The sequence below is a fragment of the Pipistrellus kuhlii genome, unplaced genomic scaffold (genome assembly GCF_014108245.1).
Source record: "Pipistrellus kuhlii isolate mPipKuh1 unplaced genomic scaffold, mPipKuh1.p scaffold_m20_p_1, whole genome shotgun sequence".
In the NCBI taxonomy this organism is placed as follows: domain Eukaryota; kingdom Metazoa; phylum Chordata; class Mammalia; order Chiroptera; family Vespertilionidae; genus Pipistrellus; species Pipistrellus kuhlii.
The window spans coordinates 155,606,902-155,631,497 of record NW_023425404.1 but is presented as its reverse complement, the minus strand read 5'-3'; the positions used below and the strand labels follow the sequence as shown (position 1 = coordinate 155,631,497).

At 41.1% G+C, this 24,596-nt stretch overlaps 1 protein-coding gene and 1 pseudogene across 3 annotated transcripts in view; both read left to right on the top strand.

The window, feature by feature from the left end:
• Positions 1 to 24,596, top strand: part of PARM1 (prostate androgen-regulated mucin-like protein 1) — a 99,381-nt gene that overhangs the window by 57,758 nt on the left and 17,027 nt on the right. For 2 of the 3 annotated variants that reach the window (XM_036413722.2, XM_045571686.1), the window contains exons 2-3: positions 1,556 to 2,290; positions 24,265 to 24,343. In XM_036413722.2, the coding sequence (XP_036269615.1) occupies positions 1,556 to 2,290; positions 24,265 to 24,343 (814 nt within the window). Of the gene's footprint in view, positions 1 to 1,555; positions 2,291 to 13,837; positions 14,116 to 24,264; positions 24,344 to 24,596 lie in introns of those variants that run through there. The other variant, XM_036413740.2, reaches the window with a different exon arrangement.
• LOC118705255 lies at positions 16,726 to 17,495 on the top strand (annotated as a pseudogene).

Below are 24,596 nucleotides of genomic sequence, written 5' to 3'. Positions count from 1 at the left end.
GTTATGGCATGTATATTTTAACATGGAACGTCATAGAGATTTTATAACTTTGGGATTTTATTGTAACTGCAACAGAATGCCTTTGAAGGATTTTGATCAGTTAAAGAACATGATCTTATTTACTGGTTTAAAAGATCATACGACTGCTGTGTGAGAAGTAGACTGAAAGAAGGAACCTGGAGCCTTAGACAATTAAGAGACTGTCAGTTGTCTAAGTTAGTAACTGGTGGCTCAGGTGGTGTTGAGATAATGGGACAGGTTTGAAAAGTGGTTGGATTAGGATATATTTTCAAGGTAGAATCATCATGACTTGCCAGTGGATTTGATGTGGGGTATGAGGTTTGATGTCTCAGTTTTTAACTGAGCAGCAGAGTGAAAAGGGGTGCCATCCACTGAGATAGAAATGATTGGTGAAAGCTTGTTAGCAAATGGCAAAGAGCAATTGGGGAGGCAATTAAAAGAAGTTTCACAGAAAAATGAAATAATAAGCCCAGATTCTAGCAGGGTGCTAGCACATACAAGCCATTTATTAAATACTTGAAGGAAAGAATGAACTAATTAATTAATTAAATTGCATGGATAAATGGAGGGAAGGAGGAAGAAAGAAAACTAATTATAAATTTTACAAAATGTGAAGAAAATTTTGTAAAATGATACAATCATAAAGACCCCAGGCTAAAATTCAAAAGTCTGGAGTTCCAGTTTCAGAAAATATATCTTAACCTCAGATCCTCCTCTCAGCTTTTATTCTTGGACCTCCTGCCTTTCCTCCTCTGCAGGGAAAGTGCTCACACTTTTTTTCATTTCAGCCAGCAAGCCCATAGACCTTGCATCCCTGGGCATAAATACAGAGCTCACAACCCTGGGGCAGGGAAAAGCCAACCAGTAAGCTCCTCCAGCTTTCCATTCACCAACCATGCCTTCCCCACCCCACACAAACCATAGGCATTCCCACATAGGCATGTGGAGCAGGGCCCTCAGCAATCCAGACCAATTCCCATAGAGCCAGCCCTCCAGAGAGTCTCACTTTATAAGGGCTAGCTTTGAAGCAAGTAGGAGGCAAGATTAGATTGTTCCATGAATTGGCTGGACTTGCTTTGACTGATCCGCTAAATGCTCTTACTAAGCCTCCAGGCTGGTTTCTACTGATAGCCACATAGAAAGAGAGAGCAATTAGGGGGAAGGTAATATTTCTTAATAGATTATTGTTGATTTCAGTGAAGAAGGGAGAGGGAGAGAGAGATAGAAACATCAATGATGAGAATCATTGATTGGCTGTCTCCTGCACACCCCCTACTGGGGATCGAGCCCACAACCCAGGCATGTCCCCTTGATAGGGATTTTATAGTTTGTAATCTAAGGCTCTATCCACCAGGGACTTTTCAGTCTGTAATCTAAGGCTCTATCCACTGAGCCAAACCAGCTAGGGAAATGGGAAAAAAATATTTAAGTCACTTTCACAGTTGAGGGTGAACAATGCAAAATGGGAATTGCAAAACAACCTTGCCTCTCAGGTTTTCACACATTAACCACTTTTGTACTGGCTCTTCCACAGGACTGAGAGTGCAGAGCATGCCTACATCAGCCCCCTTGCCTGTTTCTTTGATGGAAAAGATTATCTTGCCAACGCCAACGACCTTCTGGACAAGCTCTCCACAGAGCCCTCCTGCCTCCCCCACCAGCAGCACACCCAGCAACTCAGTGCCCCCCATTACAGTGACATCTGTACAGACACCTGTAACCCCCAAAAATGTTGTCATGGTGCCCACAGGACAGGAGACCACCTTGACCTTGGAAGACCCAAATACAGATGCCTTATCAACAAGCAGTGAGGTCCCCTTAACACCCACGCCACCCACGCCCACAGAGCACAGCTTGGGCACTCCAGAGGCAAGTGTGTCAGCTACAGGGTCGAGGTCCCTAAGTGAGTCTCCTTCACCTACCTCCGCTCAGACTCCAGCCTCCTCACCCCCAGCCCTATCAACCTCACCACCGCCAATTCTATCAACCTCACCCCCAGAGGTTTCTTCTGTCTTGGACAACACCAACCACAGTTCCACTGAGACCAGCACCAAGACCACAGGAGCCCCAACCACGCGCGAGTCCCCAGCACAGGAGCACAGCTCTGGCCATACCCCCACTCCACATGTCACGTCGGAGCTGGTGCCCACAGAGAAAACGCCCCAAACAACTGTGCCAGCCAAAGTGACCTGTATCCTGGTAGATATTGAGACCACCACCGCCTCCCCAAGGGTGATCATGCAGGAAGTGGAACATGCACTAAGTTCAGGTGAGTCTCCGTTTAGAACCCTACTACCATTTTGACCATGAGATGTTAAGAAAGCAACTCAGTTAACCAAACACAACTTGTCAACTTTGAATTTTGGAGTGAAACACAAGTTGAAGTATAATTCCCCAAAATTTCCACATGATATCTCGATACTTGTGGCCAATTGCCAATTTTATGATTTGTCACAGAGAATGTAAATGAATGACAATATGTAAGCAAAGGCATTAACAGCATGGCATTTGGTCAAGCTTCCCAAGTTTCAATTCTGGCTCTTGACCTTAGGCAAGTTAATTCATCACTTTGTGGCCTTATTCATCCTCACCTGTAAAATGGGCATACAAGAGGTTCTATAGCATATGGTTCTTGTGGAGATTAAATGAGATGATATATAAAGTGCTTAGAACAGTTCCTGACAGGGATTAAGTGCTCAGGGGATATCAGTTATTTTTAAAATTTTGCTCTGTACTAACAAAGTGTTTATGAAAACCAGTCTAAAAAAGTAAGAGGAGGATATAGAGAACTTATTTATTCTTTAGAGTCATTGATATATTTCAGGAGGAACACAGTAAATTTTATAGGTTGTCACATTTGTTTTGATTTTCCCAGCAACCCTGTGAAGTTAGTATTATTTTATCTTGATTTTGCAATCTCGGAAATTATGATGGAGAGAGATTTAGGGTCTTTTCTGAGGTCACAAGCATCTGGCCTTGGCATGGAAACTAAACTTTAGGCAACTGAGCAGGAAAATAATTTAGTGGGAACATTTGGAGTTTTTATTAAGAAACAGGGAAGTAAGAACAGTCAGGTGAAGGGGAAACATGGGGCTGAAGCTCTTTTCTGGGTAGTCCTGTGTAGGGGTGGACTGAGAGGGGAATATTTCAGACACACCACCTGGGGTGAAAGAAATGGCTGTGAGGAGAAATTAACATCTTTGGGGAAAAAATATAAACAATCACTATGAATAGAAACTTTATTAGACAGTAAAGGTGGGGAGAGATACAGCTAAGATGAACAAGATGTGATTCCTTAGGGAATAAAGCCCCAAAGAATTACAAATACTTATTTCAAAAGCCTAGTAGACCAGTGAAAGTCCCATCAAGAAAGGGAGGTTCAGCCGGGACCGGTTTAGCTCAGTGGATAGAGCGTCGGCTTGGGGACTGAAGGGACCCGGGTTCGATTCCGGTCAAGGGCATGTACCTTGGTTGCGGGCATATCCCCAGTAGGGGGTGTGCAAGAGGCAGCTGATCAATGACTCTCTCTCATCGATGTTTCTAACTCTCTGTCTCTCTCCCTTCCTCTCTGTACAAAATCAATAAAATATATTAAAAAAAAAAAAAAAAAGAAAGGGAGGTTCAATCAAACCGACATAAAGGAATTCGTTACAAAGGTTTGGCTAGCATGCAGGGGAACCACAGGAGACCATAATGGCAAAGTTGCTATGAGTTAGGCCAAGTTAGGCCATGTAACCAGAACCCAAAGGAGAAACTCTTGTAGAATAGACCACCTTGAGAGCAGCAATGACTCTTGGTTGAGAGACACAACTAACCCAAAGTTAACCTCCTGAGAGTGAAGGGAATCAGTATTCTGCCCTCTGTCTCCCTCTTCCAAGCTCTGATATACAGAAGTCAAGGACAGGGAAACCCACTGATGTGGTCCATACAGGTCAGCCTCCTGGAGGCCTGGGCAGAGAGCAGAGGGGAGAAGTGTGGGAGTGGATCCTGAGAGGCAAAAGGAAGAAATCTAGCACATCAGATTCAAAGGTAGATTCCTCTGTGCAGCTCCCTCCCCATAAGCACCCCTGTTTATACCTCCAGCCAGGTATATCACACCGCATTTAGATGTGCCCTTTCTGTCTCTCTGTCTCTGTCTCTGTCTCTATCCCACTTCCCACCCGCCACCTTGCCTGATACTTTCCATGCTCCCAACATGCAGGTAATATCTCTAGCATAGTCTAGGAACCTGGAGCAGAGTGGGTGTTGACTTGACTCAGTGTCTAAAGGACTGTCCCTAACCAAGGTGCCCTAAAAGGCAGCTTGCTGGCAGTGGCCCTATCTCTTCTCTCTGTCCTAGTTCAGATCCTCATCGCCACCTGTGTGCACTGCTTCTTCAGTTTTCTCACTGATCTCCCTTTCACCACTCTCTACCCACTCCGGAGTACTCCAGACATGGTGGATCCACACATTCTGAGATGGGCATGTAAGAATCTCCATAATCTGATAGGTCTTACTACTTTCCACAAGTGCCTTAGGTTCATGGGCTAGAATATCTAACAGTCCTGTTCCAATATTCTGGCTCATGTGTTAGACCATGTATCTTAATTTCCTCAATTCTAAGCCAGCAAGGTCAAGAGATACAAAATTAGTGTCAGAGCTGGTCATGACCCTATAAAGTTCCAGAGGATATTGTAGCTGGTAGGAACTCCAGAGTTATGGAGGAAGGAAGGATTGAATGACTGGACAAAAAGTAAATGTGGCAGGTTAGAGGGAGATCACTGAGCAAGGACCAGACTCCATTTCTCAGACCAAAGAGGATTTATCCCCTGTTAAATAAAAGACTATGAAGTATGCCTTTCCTAGGACCCTGTGCTTGATGCAAAGAAGCATAAGGAGTATAAGACCTGTCCTTTTGGATTTCAAGTCACTCTTAATATGAATGAGAAAGAACAAGGTGGAGGGATGTTTGAGCAGATGTGATACAATCTGTTCATTTCAAAGGTGAAGAAATTATGTCCCAGAAGTTTGGAGTGCCTCACAAAAGGTTACACCACTTAGTGGCAGAGCTGGGCTCAGAGCCCAGATCCTCAAAACCACAATCAAGTCTTCTTTCAGCACCCATCACTGTTGCACTGCTCCTCTCTCAGCCCCACACATCAAACAGCACCCTGAGACTGCTCACAGGTTGCTATTTAGGGATGTTTTTGTTTAGCTGCCTGAACAGTGTATATAATATACAGGCAGTCCTTGGGTTACGTTGGACTCAACGTACGCTGTTTCACGGTTACATTGCCATCTCCCATTTATTTATTTATTTTTAAAAAGTTCCATCATTTCGATGTATGTACATATGTGCTTTATGTTTTTTATTATTTATTTACCACAAGGTCAGGGATTATTAGCTTTCTTTGAAATGTTTTTACTGTTTCATTTCATTACTGCTGGGTATGTGCTCCATGTGAGTGACATATGTGCTTATGGGGGTGGGTTCCAACTTATGGTGAAAACCTCACACAGTAGGAACGGATCTCCTACATAACCCGAGGACCTACTATAGTAATAATATCACACTGTTACTTAGCATCTTGTCTTATTCTGTGGAGGTTCACATAGCATATTTCTATTAATCCAAGAATTCAACCATCCATAGTAACCAATAAGTAATTCTAAAACAAGGTTAAAGCTAGTGTAGTTCAATTTGACTAGAGGAATTAGGGAAGATCCCAAGATGGTGCCAAGTTGTAGGAGATAAAGAAAATTTAGGCCTAAGGAGGCAATTGGGGCACTTTGTGCAAAAGTGATAGTTGATGCTGTACTCACCTGACCTCAGAATGCTCTCAGAAATTATAAGCACCAAAATTGCTTTGTCAAGGTATCCAGTGCCCTCCACTTTGCCAAGTCTGGTGTGAATCCTTAGGCCTGGCTTGACCTGACCTATCAGCAGCATTTAACACAGGTGGTCACTGCCCTCATTTTTATAACACTGTCCACTTGGCCTCCAGGACACTCTCCCTATTGCTTCTTCACCTACCTGGCTGGCTGCCTTATTTCACTCCTCATCTTCCTACACTGGAGCACCCCGGGGCCAGTACTGCCCTCCTCTCTCCCTGAACTCTCTACACTCACTCCTGACATGACCTCATCCTGTCTCATGACTTAAAATGCCATCCATGTGCTGATAATCCTGACATGTAAAATCCTACACCTGTTTTGCTTCATTGAACTAAAGACATGTAAATCCAGCTGTCAGCTAACTCACACTCCTCATGTGGGTGGCTCATAGGCCTCGCACACTTAATATGTATAACATGAATTACCGATTTCCTCAACCCTCAGTCTGCTTCTCCCTCAACCTCTCCCTCTCTTCTTGCAGTTCTGGAGACTAAAAACATTGGGCTAATTCTAGACTCCTTTCTTTCTCACATATTCCAGTCCATCAGAACCTAGTCTCCTCTCACCCTCTGTCATCTCTAAAATAAATTTGTATCATAGTAGCTACTGAGCAAAGTGTGACTTTAATATTCCTTCAACTGAACTCACTACTCATCATCCTTTTGAAACCGAGGACAAACCTGTCACTGCTCAGCTCTAACACTCCCCTGGCTTTCCCTGAGTCTGAGCAAAGCCCACGTCTGTGTCATGCCTACAGTGCTCAGCATGATCCGAACCCACACAGCCTCCCTGCTTTCACTTCCTTTCTCTTTTACCAGAAGACACACTGGCAGTCTTACTATTCTCAAACAGACCCAGGACACTCTTGCCTCAGGGACTGTGTACTTACTACTTCCTGTGTCTAATACAGTCTCCTGCCAGGTCTTTTGGGCTCACTCCTTGTCAGAGATGACAGCTACCCGAAGTCTTGACTCACGAAAAGGAAGCCTTCATTCACACTCCTGTCTGAAATAATAAACTCATCACCATTGATCCCTTCAATGCTGCTCTATTTTCCATTTGATCCCTTATCACTTTCTGACTTTATCTCACTTGGTGAGTAGGTGTCCGTTTTCTACCACTAGACTGTCAGCTCCAGGAAAGCAAGGAATCTTGTTCACAAACAGGAAGATGTATGTTACTCCCAACCCCTAGAACTGAGCCTCAATAACCAACCAGTTCCAGAGAAGCTATTTCATCTCTCTAAGTCTCGGCCTTCTCATCAGGAAGAGGGGAAAAGGATAGTCACATGACAGCATTATTGTCAGGTCTTATTGGGAAAATAACTTTGCATCATAGTAGCTACTGAGCAATGGCTCTGTCGATAACTGTGATTATTATTTTCCTACAGCATCATTTTATGATTTATTATTATTGTTACCATTTTGCTATTGTCTTTCTTCTTCTTGTTGCTGATACAGTTATCATAAAGAAGAATGCCCACTATTTCACCAAACTTTTATTGAGCTTTTGCAATGAGTTAGGCGTCTGGTTAAGTACTGGGAATTCAGCAATAAATAAAACGGTCACTCCCTCATGCAGTTTACAATTTAGCATGTACACAACATGTCAAATAACCTATTGTAGCTTGTTGGATCCCAGACTTTGTGGAGAGGAACACTGCAGGAAAGCAGGAAGTCGGATTTCAGAACAAGTGTTAGAGGACCCCAAGTAGCAGGATGAGATGACTTACTTTACTTACCAGGGCATTGATAGTCACCAAAGGCTTTTCTTCAGGGGAAGGAAAGGCTAAGAATTACATTTCAATAGGTTTCAACTAGAAGAAATGTGTGTTTTCAGTTTCATGGCGTTCAGGCTTAGGAACAGGTAGACCAGTTTATACTTGGTCTGTGGCTTGCCATTGTCACTGACAGGACACGTCACTAACTACTCTGACTGTAAGAGCTCTTAGCTATAAACTAGGTACAGGGGAGGTAATCTTTCAGGGTCCTTTTGGCTTATTATACTATTCAGATTGTTTCTTTAAATTACCCTATGCCAAAGGAATGAGGCTCATATTCACATGAGTTTTGCTGAGTATATGCATGTTGCAAGGATGGAGCTAGTGACTGAGGTGAGCTTGCGGCTATCCATTCTACAAGTGAAGAAATGGGCCCAGAGTGACTTACTCCAATTCTCACCTGAGTGACCCAGCCAAAACTCAAATTTAGTTCTCCTGACTGACCTTGAATCAAGTGTTCCTTTCGCCACACCATCTTACCTGAATTCACAGAAAAGAAAAGCTGGGGAGGACCAGTGGCCTCCAGAACTTCTGTGGAAATGAGTGACGTGGAATATTGCCACATGCCGAGTGCCGGCCGCTGGGTCACAGGGAGGGGCTGCCCTATGAGAGGAGAAGCAGGTGGTAGTAGCAGTCATCCAAGGCAGCTGTCCAGAAAAAACGAGTTTTGACTTTTGTTTTTTCAGTTTTTGTCTTGCTTTTAAAGGAAGAGAGACAACTGTGATGTGTTAAATTTGGGTCACCTATGTTATTAAATCTAAGCTCTTCAAGGCTGGAAACTATGACTATGGAGTATTTCTGACTCGCTGAGCTAAATTGAATGGTGCTGTGCACAATTAGTTGCTCAGCAAATGCTTCAGGGATTAACTGATGTTGCACACCAAGTTATATTCAAGACATCATCACTTCTTGCATAGGCAAACTTTAGAATTAGACTCACTGCACTTGTTGCGAAGGGAATATTCTCTTTCTTTTGTAAAATCCAAGTGTCTGCTGATCTTCTAGTCTCTTATACTTCCCATTACAAAAAGGACACATAATTCTGAAAATTGGTAAAGGCCTTTGAACTTTAAATTGCTAGTCTGAACCCCAGTATTTGTTCAGCATAAACTGTTCTAATAAAACTATTAAATAAAGGGCTCTAAGCAGGCACAGACATCTAGACACTATGTGCCCATACCTGCAAGGGACTTTTAGCTTCACAGGACATCTGCTTATTCCAGGTTAAAATGAACATAAATTTGAAAGAAAAGAATTCCAAAAAATGTGAAAATAACTTTTAAAGTAGTCACTAAAAAATTTAGGAGTAAAAATATGTGTGTTAATGACCATCATATTTAGATGATGTATTAAATATATGTTAAAGGTGAAAATGATGATTTAATAAAAAATCATAAGTGAGAAGACCATGTAAAAGAATATTCATAAACTTTTATTGATCAGATTCTTTTGGAATGCCCAAAATATATCAGGAAGCAATAATCCTAGAAAGTATTATATTTATGTTAGGCTCAGCTTTACAAATATTATATCATTGTACATGCCCAGGCCCAGCATCCTATAGTATCTTTTCAGTTCACTTGTCCTTCACTGCCTGGGTTCTCTCCACCACTGAATACTATTGATTTTGAACTGTTAGTAGCTCTCAATTCACCTATTTCTTTTCAATTTTACTCTCATGTCAAAACTCCCATAACCTTCTAATAGCTTCCTAACTGGCCCTTCATTTCCTCTCCTGCACCCATCTCACATCTTGCCCATTCTCCACATAGCAGCCAGAATGACAATTAGACACAGATTTCATTGGATCACACACATTGGACTAATTGGTAAAAAACAGACACACTACCACCAACCCCTCTGGGCATCCTCTGCTCTTAGCATTAAATCTACAAGCCCACAGGGTGGAGCCTCTCCGGTCTTTCTCCCTCATCTCACCCCCTGCACCGCCATGTTGGCTATCTCTCAGTTCCATGGATCTGCTGAGTTCCCTCTTGAGACAGAGCCTTTCCTTATCCAGATCCTTCTACAAAGAGCCACCAACACACTACTTAACCTGGTTAATTCCAACTCATTGCTCAGGCTTCAGCTCAAAGGTTATCTATTCAGGAAAGCTCTGTTGGGGCCCCAGTCCAGCTGTGGTTTCCCAGTGACAACCTGTCACAATTCAGTTGCCTCTCTTCTCCACAGTGTATGATTATTCATGTGCTTGTGTGGCAGCATTGCACATTGCTTACCCTGCCTTTCCAAGTACTTGGTGTGGGGCCTTGCCTGTTTGGGCTTACACATAGATCCCCAGTAACTAACAGTGTCTAACTCAGTGTAGGTGCTCAATAAATGTTTGATGAATTCCTAAATGAATGACTTCTAATGACAAAATATCAAGCTGTAGACCATAAATTTACATATTTTCTGAACTTCATAAATGCGGACCTTGGAATTGAGAATGAAAAAAAATTAAACACCTTTGTTGTCTTAATCTGTTCAGGCTTTTATTTATTTTAAGCTAGAGCTTTTATTTATTTATTTATTTTTTTAAATATATTTTATTGATTTTGTACAGAGAGGAAGGGAGAGAGATAGAGAGTTAGAAACATCAATGAGAGAGAGTCATCGATCAGCTGCCTCTTGCACACCCCCTACTGGGGATATGCCCGCAACCAAGGTACATGCCCTTGACCGGAATCGAACCCGGGACCTTTCAGTCCCCAAGCCGACGCTCTATCCATTGAGCCAAACCGGTTTCGGCTGTTCAGGCTTTTATAATAAAAAATACCACAGATGGGGTGACTTAAACAACAGAAATTTATTTCTCAGGGTTCTCGGAGCTGGGGAATCTACTAGTAGATTCAGTATTTGGTGAGAGCTGAGTTCCAGGTTTATACAACGTTGTATTTCCTCTGTGTCCTCACTCAGTGAAAGGGGAAAGGGAGTTCACTGGGATCTCCACCATAAGGGCACTAATCCCATTCACCAGGGCTCCACCCTCCTGACTTCACCTCCCAAAGGCTCCACCTCCTTGCAGTTATAATTTCAACATATGAGTTTGGGAGGAACCAGGCATTTAGTCCATATTAATACCTGTGTACTCCTCTAATATGCCCCCCCATCATTATACTGTCTAAAGAGCTTGCTGCTGCCACTCTGGGTTCTGCCCACCCTATTCCTGCTGCCATTCCTCTCTTTTCCCACCATGCTGACTCTTATCATTGGTCTCCAAGGATTAAGGGCTGACAAGTTACAAATTGTAAAAAACTGTCACTCACATTTTTTATGTGTTTTTTTTCTTTTTCTTTTGTGCTCAATTCTTTAAACTTGACACCTTAAAGCTTGCTAATGCCAAGTAAACTCTCATAAGGAGCTTCAATGGTCAGACTTTGTTTTAGATAAATATTATTCTGAACTCTTTTCTCCATTGCTTTTATTTCTCCTTTGGTTTACTTTTACTACTTAAATCTTAATCTGAATTTGAAAAAGTTACAAACTATCCTTTGAAAAAAATATATGCCAAGGTAATAAAATCAGCTAGTTACCATTTAAGTTATCTACCAGAATACAACTCCTTACAACACTTCTACAGCATACATGTGACGTAGTTTAATTGCTTCAATGTCACCATTCATTACATTTAGAGAGTTGCTGCCTCCATGGGACAATTTCTTCTTCCTGCTTCAAATGCTCTTGCCAGTTATATATGACCAAAATGACTTTGGAAGTGCTTCACTGAGAAAAGCAAGTTAGCTTATAAGCACATCTGATAGCATTAATGAATCTATGGCTTATTGGCTCACTGAGAAAACAGATTGGTAAAGGCCTGATTCCATATCCAAAATGAATCCTCACTGTAATTTTCTGACTCAAGAGCATGTCTTTTTGGTTATAAAATAATATCAGGAAAGTGAGAATGAATCATCACAGGCCCATCATCTTTATCATAAAAGGATCTAAAAATCCCACCCCAGTCAGGAGCACTGTATTCAGAGAACATATAATGGATACTGCATTGATATTTTCCTCAACATGACTTGTTTCTCAATTCTCAGGGGGGGAAAGGGGGGGGAAATATTGGCCAATAAGAGACAAAATTTTATTTAACAGTATCTTGCTTTTATCATTGGGCTCATGGCCTTTGGGGTTGGATGACAGGCTAAAAAATGAAGGTAAATGTAGGTTAAAATTACATAATTTCAATAAATCCATAGAAGTGATTCATCAAAAACCATTTGCCATATTTCTACTTGGAAAAATTAGGGGGTCATTTCAAAGCCAGGTTCCAAGAAGGCAAGAATGTTACTAATGGTACAATCTCAGCATCGGACTGCCTGGCTCAGATCCCAATGAGGCCATTTGTTAGATGGGAGACTTGAGCCATTGTATTTATCACTGGGTGTCACATTTTCCTCATCTGTAAGATGAGGGTAATAATAGTACTGGCTTGCCCTATAGGATTCCTATGAGGATTAAATGAGACAAATTTATAAAGTGTTTCACATAGCACTAAATAAATGTTAGCTGTTATTATTACTACAGTTGGGTCCCTAATTCTCAGTGTGGATACCAATAACAGTTGACTCTTTAAGACTTTGGTTTTCTTCACTTGAAAAGAAATAGAATGTTTATAAACACTTTAAGACTCCCAAAATGATTATTACTATAAGTTTTCTATATAATAAAGATACATGTAAGCACCTGCCTAGCACACAATACAAAAAAAGGATAACACAAAAAGTGTTGGAAGAGAAAAATAACTATGTTCACATTTGAAGTAGTAATGCTTTCACAAAACTTGTAAAATCCAAAGCAAAGGGGTAAAAGAGTGCAAACAACTAGAGATTTCTAGCTGGAAGGAAGAAAGCCTTGGGGGGAGGGAGGAGACAAGGGTTCAGCTATAGGACTTTGCCGAGGCCCCACTGGCCCCTAAGAGATTGCCCTCTCCCCTTAGCTGGCATTATCGTTTGGAAATTATTTTCTTTCCAGAGTTTTTAACCCTTAATCTAGAAGAAGTTAAAACTGGGTAAAATACAGTATTCAAAAGCAGGTTCCTGCCTGGCCTTGGTGATTAATTACACGGAGCAAAGCTAAATGCACTAATGGTTCCCAGAGATCTCTGAGTCCTAGGGCCACAGTAATTATACTGATGTGACTGCCCTTGGCCAAGGTGTTGGGACAGGTGATCTGAAACTGTGACTCTCTGCTCCACACATGGATTCCATAATTAAAATGACAAATTTCACACTGCTTAGCAAACAACTTTAGGACTCTGTCTTGGGCTCTGAGAAGTATCCCCTTCCTTCTCGCTTATGTTCTCTGAACCAAGAAAAAAACCAGTGTGGAACATCTTAGTTACTAAGACTGGTGAACCCTGAAGAAATAAGAGCCTTCACCTGCAGACTGGATGAGTCTCAAAAAGGGCACATGCCAGCTTTCTCCCTCGGTATTGTTTGATCCATGGTCATGTCTTATTTCCATCTTTGAAATACTAAAGGGATAGAGAAGGAAGTAACAACAAAAACCAAAACCTCTTTCTGTGTTCATGTAGATGAATGGCAGCTCTTAAGCAGGACAATAAAGTACTCTGCGGTACTTTATTGGCCCCTCAATGTGTCATTCACAAAGAGTTGACTTCAGAGTTGAGACCCCTAATCTGGCCCTTAAGGCTGACTTCTGTCCCTACACACACCCCTCCTGTCCACTGTCATGCAGCTAGTTGCTCCAAACTGAAAATATCCCAGATAATTTTTTTAAAGCATTTCAATACTAATTGCATCTAGGACACTCAGATAGCAGAGATGCAGGGATCTTTTTCCCTCTTTCTGACTTGACTTCTGAATAGAAATATCTATGTCCTCCAGTCAAGGAGTATAGATGACCTAACTTAACACAGCCAAGGCACTCATGCTATAGGGAAGAATTTTCAGAAGAGCAGGAGAGTTCTCATCCAGGACAAACAATAGAGGGGATCCTCTGTCCTTCTTTTTTCAATTATTCTCCAGAAATCTCTCCAACCCCACCCTCCTCTCCATCCTGATCTGGAATGGGGCTGATACAGAGTTCATATTCCTACCCATGTCACTTAGCCCAATAGAAATTACAATTCAGCACAAGCTGAGTAATATTCATTATATAAAGTAATTGTGAAATAGTTATGAATCTGTCCTGCAGGAAATATGAGAAAGGCAGAAACTGACATGGAGCATGTTAAGGGAGGACAGACTTAACATCATGGACTTAGAAGTGAAGTCTTTGTTCATGTCTGCACTGCTACTCCTGGGAGTGGCTGAGTCAGGACAGTTGTCCCTCCTGTGCCACATTTTCTTCACTTTGGGCCTCCACCAACAAGCAGTATTCATGAAGCTGCCACATTCCCTGGAGCAGTCCCAACTGCTGGGCCCAGCTCCTGCCCTCTGTTCTTCCTGGCCTCTCCCAGGGGTTCTGAGGGCAGCTGATTTACCCCCAGCCTAGTTTCTCACACCACACCCCCTCTACCCTCAAAACTTCAAACTGCAGATTACTAACCGGCTCTGCCTAGCTTAATGTCTGGCACAAGGTAGCCACAGTAAAGGTGGTTTCTATCACTTTGATGATGAGGATTGTTTCTCTCGATGCTTCCATTAGTGTTCTTGGCACAATACTACAGACATTCCCTAGGAACTGTTGTTAAGCCAAGGCTGAGTTTGGAACAGTCTTTGAAGGAAGGGAATGCTCCCTGACATTGACCTGGGACTGCTGTGCAGTCATGGATGTATCCTAGTGCTATGGGAAAAGGAATGGGGTGGGAGTCCCCTCTGCTATTCTTAGAAATCCAGTCTAGTTCACACATTACAGGAGTCAAAGGAGAGCTGGGACTGGGTGACCTAAACAGGTAGTTATAATAAATTCCAGAGGGAAAGAAGCCTCATTTGCATTGGGAAAGATTGTAATTGTAAGTGAAGTGAAGAAACTTTTAAATGTTGATAACCAGGGACTGTGCTGGCTTGTGTGCCCCAGGTTGCATTAATTGCAAACCTGAGCTCCCTGTGTGTCCTTCAACTACAGCCGATATGAATGCATGAGAGAGAAATGCATGGGAGGGGAACAGCCACCTGCCTGGGCGAGTGTAAAACTTTTGTTTTCTCCACAGAGATTTATATTTATATATACATTTTTTACTATATGCTACCTTTGTAGGTCAAATGCTCTTAGAGAAAAAAAATAAAATAAAAACAGGTTTCCTGATGACAGGAAGTGAAAAGTAGAGATATTGGAGATTCTGCTCCAAAGTTTAATCCAGCCCCAAGGCAGGCCTGATTCCTGGATCACCAATAGAAAGCAGACAGAGGAAGCTGCATTTGCACTGGAAAACCCAGAGGGGCAGGTTTTACCACAAGCAGACGCAGAGCTATCGCTAGAGCCCAAGTTGGCAGGAGAGTTTCTTGGGTACCAGCATGGAACCTGCCCTGTGTCCGAGTTCTCCTCCTTACCATGTGGTTCTGGGCCCTTAGTGTCTCTGTGCCTTGGTTTCCTCATTTGTAAAATTGAGGAAATTTACATTACATTAATTGAAATAACTGAAGCATAGAATAGTCCCTGACACAGGATAAATAACAAGAATGTGTGGATGGCTATCACTTTTTTCTGTTGTTGACTGTTACTTCTATTATCATTGCTGTTTGGAGGAAGGAGTTGCAATGTGAGACTATTGCTGTAGAGGGAGGAGCCTTTTCCTAGGGTAACAAAGAGAAATCTACGCTCAGACAGACCTCTAACCTTCAAGCCCTTTCTTCACCAGGCCCACTTCCCTCCTCCAGCACAGACATGTGCTTTTACAGAGAAAGAATCCCTTTGAGACGAGATGTTCCTTTCCTCTGGGTGACCTTGACTGGAAGAGCCGCCACACACTCTAAAATGGCCATCTGCTTCTCTTCTCCATTTCTTACCTACTCCCTGGACCAGGGAGAGGAAAGAAAAGTGCAAAAATATTGAAAAACAGTCAAAGAGATTGTTAAAGACGCTTCTCAAAATAGATCAGGTCCTCACAGACCCAGGGACTTGGTCAAAGTACTGACAGGGGCATTCTAAATAAGCTGACTATTGAATTTCCAAGGACCATGTGGTTCAGGAGTCATCGATACAGAGGAGCAAGACATTCACATTTTTGTCACCTCTGGAAACTTCCCACCATCAACCCTCTGCCTTCTGCTCTCTCAGAGCAATAACAACCTTTTATTTATTTATTTACTTATTTATTTATTTATTTATTTTTATTATTCTGTTAAATTTCCTTTATTTTTTATTTTTTTTATTAAATTATTATCTTTGTACATATACCATTGCCCACCCTTTCTCATACATGCCCTCCCTCCCCAGAGTTTTGTGTCCATTTGTTGTACTTATATGCATGTATATAAGTAGCTGGAAGTACTAGCCATTGCAATTAGACAAGAAGATTAAGTAAAAGGCATCCAAATTGGAAAAGAAGAAGTAAAGTTATCCTTATTTGCAGATGACATGATATTGTACATTAAAAAACTAAAAGACTCCATCAAAAAACTAATAGACTTAATAAATGAATTTGGCAATGTAGCAGGATACAAAATTAATGCCAAGAAATTTATGGCATTTCTATACACCAATAGTGAACTTGCAGAAACTGAGACTAAAAAGGCAATCCCATTTACCATTGCACCAAAAAAATTAAGATACCTAGGAATAAAGTTAACTAAGGAGGTAAAAGACCTATACACGGAAAACTACACGACACTGAAAAAAGAGATAGAGGAAGATGTAAACAGATGGAAGAACATACCATGTTCATGGATTGGTAGAATCAACATCATCAAAATGTCCATACTTCCCAAAGCAATCTATAGGTTCAATGCACTCCCCATTAAAATACCAATGGCATATTTCACTGACCTAGAAAAAACTCTTCAAAAGTTCATTTAGAACAACAAAAGACCCCGAATAGCCACAGCAATCCTGAGAAAGAAGAGTAAAGTAGGAGGGATCTCAATACCAGATTTCAAGCTATAATAACAACCTTTTAAAAGAGCTAGGACCAGGCAGGACATCAGGCTGCATGAGGGCGGGGTATGCTCTCTCCAGAGCTGGACTTTATTTTGCCCAGCAAGCCCCAGTTCTATTGTTTTTGTTTGTTGTGTTATTGGGTGGTTTTGTGGTTTTTTGTTTTGTTTTCACAACATGGGAAAGGTTCAGGTGAACAGTGTAGTGGTTCTGGATAACCCGTCTACAAATCATTCCAGTGCAAGATCACCTTCCAGTGTATCGAGGAACTGTCTGAAGACCTCAAGTGGGAAATTATCGATGTGGGCTCTGAAGAAAGTGAAGAATATAATCAAGGTTTAGACTCTGTTAGTGGGCCCTGTGCCCATAGGAAGGCATATGTTGGTATTTCAGGCCGATGCACCTCATCTAGGACTTGTTCCAGGTGCAGATGCAGTAGGTGTAACAGTTGTGCTAATCACATGCATCTATCCAGGTCAAGAATTTATTAGAGTTGCTATTGTGTAAATAATGAACATCCTGAGACAGAATTAAGGGGAAATCCGCCAGTAAAACCACTTTTCTAAGCTTCAAAGGAACATTTTGGCATCTAATTCCAGAGTTACAAGATTCCATATTATTTGAGAAGATAACACAGAAAAGCTGGAAGATGCAGACAGCAGTAATCCAAATCTACAGTACCATCTTTCAACAGATGCATTACCTGTGGCATCAAAGGGATGATCCACGTCAGAAAATGCACTCAATGTCATGTTCGAATCTCACATGGATTGCATGTGATCACCTGCCACCTTTCAGTACAAAGCTATAAAAAAAAACTCACAGAACTGGTTCCCTGAAATTTCATGATAAGTCAGTTACTAAGACACAATGTGAAGAATATATTTTTGAAAACCCTGTAGAGCCTTAGCCAGAGTGGTTCAATGGTTAGAGTGTCGGCCCACACACTGAAGTGTTGAGGGTTCAGATCCTAGTCAAGGGCTCGTATCTGGATTGCAGATTCGATCCTAGCCCTGGTCAGGTTACTCTCATATGGGAGGCAACTGACCAGTGTTATCTCTTTCACATTGATGTATGTCTCATCTCTCTCTCTCTCTCTCTCTCTCTCTCTCTCTCTCTCTCTCTCTCTCTCTCTCTCTCTCTCTCTCTCTCTTTCTCTCTCTCTCTCTTCCCATCCCTACTTTCCTTTCACTCTCTTTAAAATCAAAGGAAAATACTCTGGTTTCTCTTCAGATCGTATAAATCTTTTGCCTTTTAAAATCAAAGGAAAAAATATCCTTCAGTGAGGATTAACAACAGAAACAACAAAAAGTTGTGTAAATAGAAAGGAAACCAGCATTTGAGCAAATTGTGGAATATAAGTACAATTACTTTTAAGTAATTTTTCTCTTATGTGTTGTTTTAAGTTCGGAAACTTCTCTGATAATATATAATTTTTTCTTCTCTATATGTAATTAAAGCAATTGTAAAAAGATATGTCTCATAAGGCCAGGTTATAAAGATAATTTTAGCTTCCTGGACAATAATCTTTGGGCCTTCAAAAGAACAAAGTTCACTTCAACTAAAATACTTCTTCCTGTACTAACAAATAGTTTGGTTTAATTTAATGGGTGAATTTCCATTACTTTTTGGAATGCCCTCAAAAAAGGGGATTTGAAGTCAACTTATATGGTACCAAGAATTATAGGATTTCCCAGCTGGTGTTGCTCAGTGGTTGAATTTTGACCTATGAACCAGGAAGTCACAGTTCGATTCTGGTCATGGCAAAATGCCCAGGTTGCAGGTTCCATCCCTAATGTGGGCATGCAGAAGACAGCCAATCAATGATTTTCTCTCATCGTTGATATTTTTCTCTCTTCCTCTCTTTTTCTCTCTGAAATCAATATATATATATATATATATATATATATATATATATATATATATATATATAAAGAACTGTAGGATATGAATTTCCAGGCCATCTTGAAGCCTCCTATGGCTACTATTATAGTTCACATTATGTTTGATAGCATTCAGTTTGGTTCCTAAAATAATAACAAATGTGGTTAATTGTCCTCTGGCCATGGCTTTTGTTTTTATAACAATTTAGGAAACCAGAACACTCCCCGAATCATATACATCATTATTACCCAGTGCAATCAACATGTCAAGAGCAGATAAAAATCCCCTGTGTTTAAAAATTGGAAAGTATAATGACTTCAATCTGTTCATTAGATTTATAAAAATACTATAAATTTAACTATTTAAAATTGTTTTCATAGATCATATGTTGGCAGCATTTATGTAAAAACAGTGGATTTGAAAAGGTATATTTAGCTTTATTATAACAGATAAATTATTATTTTGGAAATATACTTATTTCCACACATATAGTACTCTTCTCACATCCTATGACACTCATGCAGAATAAGATGAGGCATAGTTGTAGTAGACATATTCGAGATAGCTTTTCCAGATAAGCCTTTTAAAAGCAATCTTGGAAAGGAATTCATTAACTAAATGAGCCAAAAAGTTTTTGTTTTGTTTTTCCCCTTTGAGGAGAGCTAGGTCCTTCCTCAAAAAGTTTCCTATGCGCCATTAAATGAAGTGTAGAATATTCTCATTACTCTTGCAGCTAAAGCAAGACATCAGCCACGTGATACAGAGTTATTCAGTGCCTACCTATCTAAAATTTTTATACTGTGCTTCTTAAAGCTTTTATTTTGAGGAAGGAAAAAAGGCATTTGTCTGAATTTGGAGTCTAAGATGTACATAGTCCCTGTCATTCCAAAAGTAAATTTGTGAAACAAAATTTTGCCAAGTGTTAGACTTTGAAACTTTATGTACCAGATTATTAAAATACTAGCCATTAACTAGTTCACAGATTAAAAAAAATAAAATACATTCTGCTGTTAACAATAAGTAAATAAATAACCTCCAAGAGCCTAAAAAAGCTCTTTCTTTAGAGGTGGTTCAGGGTCACCCCATCACAGCCTAATGTTGTCATGTTGGATGTAATTGGCAAGTATCCTGTCAAAGGAGACAGTTACAACATTTCTTTCATGTTTAAAGGGAGGAAAAGAGAAAATGCCTCTATGAGAAGAGTCCCCAGAGGAACATTGAAGAACTTGGAATATTGCTAAGCCCAGGGAAACAGGAGGGCACCTTCAAGTGAAGAGGGAGGGGGGTAGTTTGGACAGGAAAGTCCCTTCTGACTGTGGAAGACTTCCTGAGTCCATAAAGTGTGACAAAGAGACGGGGGTATCTGTGGTGGGAGAGACAGATATGGAGGGAAAGATCCCTTAAAAACAATGCCTCAGTTTATTCCAGGACTGCACAGGACCTTAGAACAGAGTCAAGGCAGGTCAGGTGATGACCTCCAGGGCAGTCTCCTTCCTCGAGGAGTCTGACCAGGTCAGACCAGGAGCATAGTCTTCTGAGAGTTGGCTCTGGCTCCTTCAAGGAAATGATCTGACCCTATTCAGACAGTTATTCCTAAAATAACTCTCCCTCAGCTCCATCGTCCTCTGGACCAATGAAATAGAATCACAGGAATAGATACTCAGGTAAGAGATGGGCCAGGGGACTCCATATTGGACAGGTGGGGAGCCTGCTGCTTTGGGAACTTTTTTGGCTCAGTGACTGAGCTCAGAGACTGCCAGTTACTTTTTTTTTTCCAGTATGACATTTATTCATTCAACATTAAATGAGTGAGTTAAGTACCCACTGTGGCCTATAGACTGTGGCTGGGGCTAAGGGTGTGGTAAGAAGGGGAAAGAGATATAAGATGAATAGGTTTAGAATCTGCATGGGGAAGCTCACCACAGAGTAATTGAATGGAGCAGATATGAGGAGCTAACATACAACAACACTGTATTTTGCTTGGGGTGTCAAGAAAGCTTCTCAGAGGGGTTTATATTAATTGTCATGAAGAAAGAGTAGGAGTTGGCCAAGCTGAGAAAAGGGCCAGGGAAGCAACCAGTATGCCAATGATTACAAATGCCAACTCTGGGTTCAAATGTTAGCTTAATCATTTATCAGATTGTAAAACCCGAATCAAGCCCTTAATCTTTCTGAGCTTTAACTTTCTCATCCATAAAATGGGAGTAATTGACTCAGGTCACAGACAGAATGAAATGAGATGGTAGCTGTAAAATTCTCAGCCCAATGCCAGCCCAGAGTAACCACCTGCAAATATAGAGTAGGTCAGTGTTTTTCAACCTTTTTTGGGCAAAGGCACACTTGCTTCATGAAAAAAATCACAAGGCACACCACCATTAGAAAATGTTAAAAAATTTAACTCTGTGCCTATATTGACTATATATAAAGTAATTCTCTTGAATAGGAATCAAATAAACACAAAGAAAGTATTTTATAATTACTTTATTATGAAATATTAAGTAAACAAAATAGTGAAAAATTATAAAATTCTTGTCTTGTCTGCACCTACGGCACACCAGGCAACATCTCGCGGCACACTAGTGTGCCGCGGAACAGCGGTTGAAAAACGCTGGAGTAGGTTACTCTTCTGCCTGTTCTGTTGTGTGTTTTTTTGGTTTTTTTTTGGTTCTGGGTTCTTATGAAAGTGGTAAAATGGCACCCTGAGAAATCTGAGCTTTCGTGGAGGTCCATAAATCAAGAAGGCTTTGGCTCCTAGATCTCCAATAGTCCTCTGGTAAGGCAGAACACATTGGCATGGTGCAATGTGCTAGCACAATGGAATATTCTTGTATCTTGGCTTCTGAAATACACAGATAAATGTATTCCAATTCTATCTTAATTTTTCTGGCTCCCAGACTTTACAGTGTGAGTCACACCTAATCAGATCCCAATGAGGAAGGACTGTAATGCCACCCCACCCCACACCCAGTGCACTGCCCACCAACTGTCCACACTTTCCTTCACAGGGCAAAGCCACCATGCCCCACTGCACCTTCCTCATGTTCTCTTTCCCTGCCCCACCTTGAAAAAAGAAAGAGTGGGAGGAGAAGGGGAATTCCAGTTTAGTTTAAACAGAACTCAGTAGGAAATGACATTTGTTTTCACAAGGAGGAAATGAAGCCTTTTCTGTTACCATTTAAAGCTGTGCTAATGTTGGCTCAGCCACCCCCTCATATGTTCAAATTAAGATGCCCTAAGGTGTGGAACTTCCCAGGGGGAGGTTCCCCACTGCTTCTGAAAGTGGCAGATGCTGTGGAGGTGACAGGGAGCTCAGGACATAAGACATCCTAAGTGAGGGGCCTGATAAAGGTCTCCTAGTTCCAGATGACCTTTGCTCCCAAGGCTGGCACCCTCTGAGGAGAGCTGGTGGGTGGCAGAATAGTTAATAGGATGGTCCAAAGTATAATGTATTTTACCCGGCATGTTTTGGTCTCACGATGGGCAGTGCCAACCCTCAGAAGTTCCCCTTTGCTCAGCTTCCCTCAAGGCCCCATCAGGTAGAAAATCACCTGCTGATTACAGCTCTGGTCGCACGGGCTATCCCTGAACAAGAAAAGGTGGCCTTAAAGAACCCCATTTGAAAACCATGGTTATACTAGACAGCTACCAGTCAGGTCGAGGAGAAGCAGGTCACTCAATCACTTGCTGTTTTTTTTAAAGAAAGAACTGCACTTGAGTTGGAAAACTGCCTGGTTTATCTTTAGGAACAGGTGGCATATAAATAAATTCAGTAAATCAAACAATTGGAGGGAATTCAACTGCTCAGAGTTAGGGAAGCGAGTTTGAGAAAGGTCAAACCTACAATTTCCTATATTAAACTATCCCTGGGCAAGAAAGAAAAGTTATGGGGCCGAAACCGGTTTGGCTCAGTGGATAGAGCATCAGCCTGCGGACTGAAGGTTCCCAGGTTCGATTCCAGGTCAAGGGCATGTATTATACCTTGGTTGCAGGCACATCACCAGTTGGGGGTGTGCAGGAGGCAGCTAATCGATGTTTCTCTCTCATCGATGTTTCTAACTCTCTATCCCTCTCTCTTCCTTTCTGTGAAAAATCAACAAAATATATATTTTTTTAAAAAGAGTTATAGAGAAACCAACCATACCCCACTTTTTTAAAGAGGCTGAATTAAATTAAAATGCCTATTTTTAAATTTGCTCTTAATTGCAACCACTGTATCTTTTTGAAACTTGAAATACTCCTAACACCTATCCTTGTAGTAATACTTCCTCTTAATAAGCTCTTAAAAATGCTGTCAATAGGCTTCCATGAACATGAAATTGCTCTCATTTCAGTGCATTTTGGAGGCCCAGAAGCTAAGTACAGCCTTTCAAAATAGGAGTGGAGGATTTTCATAAGAACATCTGACCTTAAACTTTCTCTATTTAATCTGGTCTGCACATTGGAGCATTTAGTGCCATAATGCTACCTTTACAATAGTAAAAAAAAAAATAAATAAAATAAAAGTGAAGATAAATGTACTGATGGTTATGCTATTCATGCTCTAAAGATTCTGGGAGAAGGAAATGGGCATGTGAGTGAGTGTCCAGAGTGTGGAAGCTCTGAAATGGTGCAATACAGTCTATTTGTGTGGACACACCCAGCTCTGGTCTTAGTCTCTATTTTAGTAACGAACCACCTCAGCTCTCAGAGGCCTATTCATTTGCTGAAGTAGTAAATAATTTCTCGGTGGCCTGAAAGAGTAAGTGGGGTCCCTAATAATAGCATTTGTGCCAGAAAGTCAATATAACTATAGGGGACAAGAGCTCAATTGATTCTTGGCATTTCTAAGGTGAAGTAAAAGTGAACTATATACATTATTAGTCCAGAGCTCACACAAAAAGAGTGTTGTGTTTCAAAGTAGTAATCTTTGGAATCGGTATGGTTATTCTTTCAAGGCTACATGCTCAAAGGGGTGGGTGGTGTGTTGTTGTTTTTTAACTGCTCATTAATGGTTGCCTTTGGAACCCCATTTCAAACTACACAATAAAACATTCATGATACATTGTAATTGTACCAGATTAAGTCTATAAACAGAAAATACTGTGACCTACTAGACTTGATCTTGTTTTTAGACCGAGCTTGACTTTATTCTCTATAAAATCAAATTCACCTTCAAGGATGAAAACTGGACATACTTCCCAAAGAGGAATTTTTTGAAATGCTTTGATTAGATGCCATCATTAAGATTAGTGCCTCTCCTACCAAGATGATCCTTTTGAAGCAGACACTACTAATACAACTGTGTGATTCTGGTTTATTTAAAAATCAACCTCATTACTTTGTAGTAATCCTCCAACAAAACATCCTAAGACTCCCAATATTTTGCCAATGATAGAAAGAGGAACCAGAGTTTATAAAATAACAAAGTAAGATTTCAGGGTATTTTAAATCCCCTACCACCGTAGACAGCAGCTGCAGCAACAGCAGATTGGTGTCATTCTTAAGAAGATAATCAAGTATTACTGTGGGCTGTTCTCTGATCTCCAGGCCAGCAAAACCATCTTACTAAATACTGACCATTTCCCAAAATCTCACATAGCATGAAAAGCATTTTGGTAATATAATTAAGACCCTGGATTTTGTTCCAGTTCTGACTTCACTGCAAAAGGATCTGGAGTGACTCCCCTTTCTCATCATCTCTCTGTGCCTTTCCCCCTTCACAGGCAGCATCGCCGCCATTACTGTGACTGTCATTGCCGTGGTGTTGCTGGTGTTTGGAGTTGCAGCTTATATGAAGATCAGGTGAGAGGCACCTTACTGTCTTTCTTTTTTTTTAATTTATCTTTATTGTTGGAAATTTTGCAGATGCTTCCACTCCCCTCCCCCCATTAACTCCTTCCTCCCCACTTCTGCTCCCTCCCCAGGCCTTCTCTGCACTAATGCCTGTATCCATGGATTATGTATATACTAGAGGCCCGGTGCACAAAATTTGTGCAAGGGGATGAGGTCCCTTCAACCCGGCCTGGACCCTCTCCAATCTGGGACCCCTCAGGGG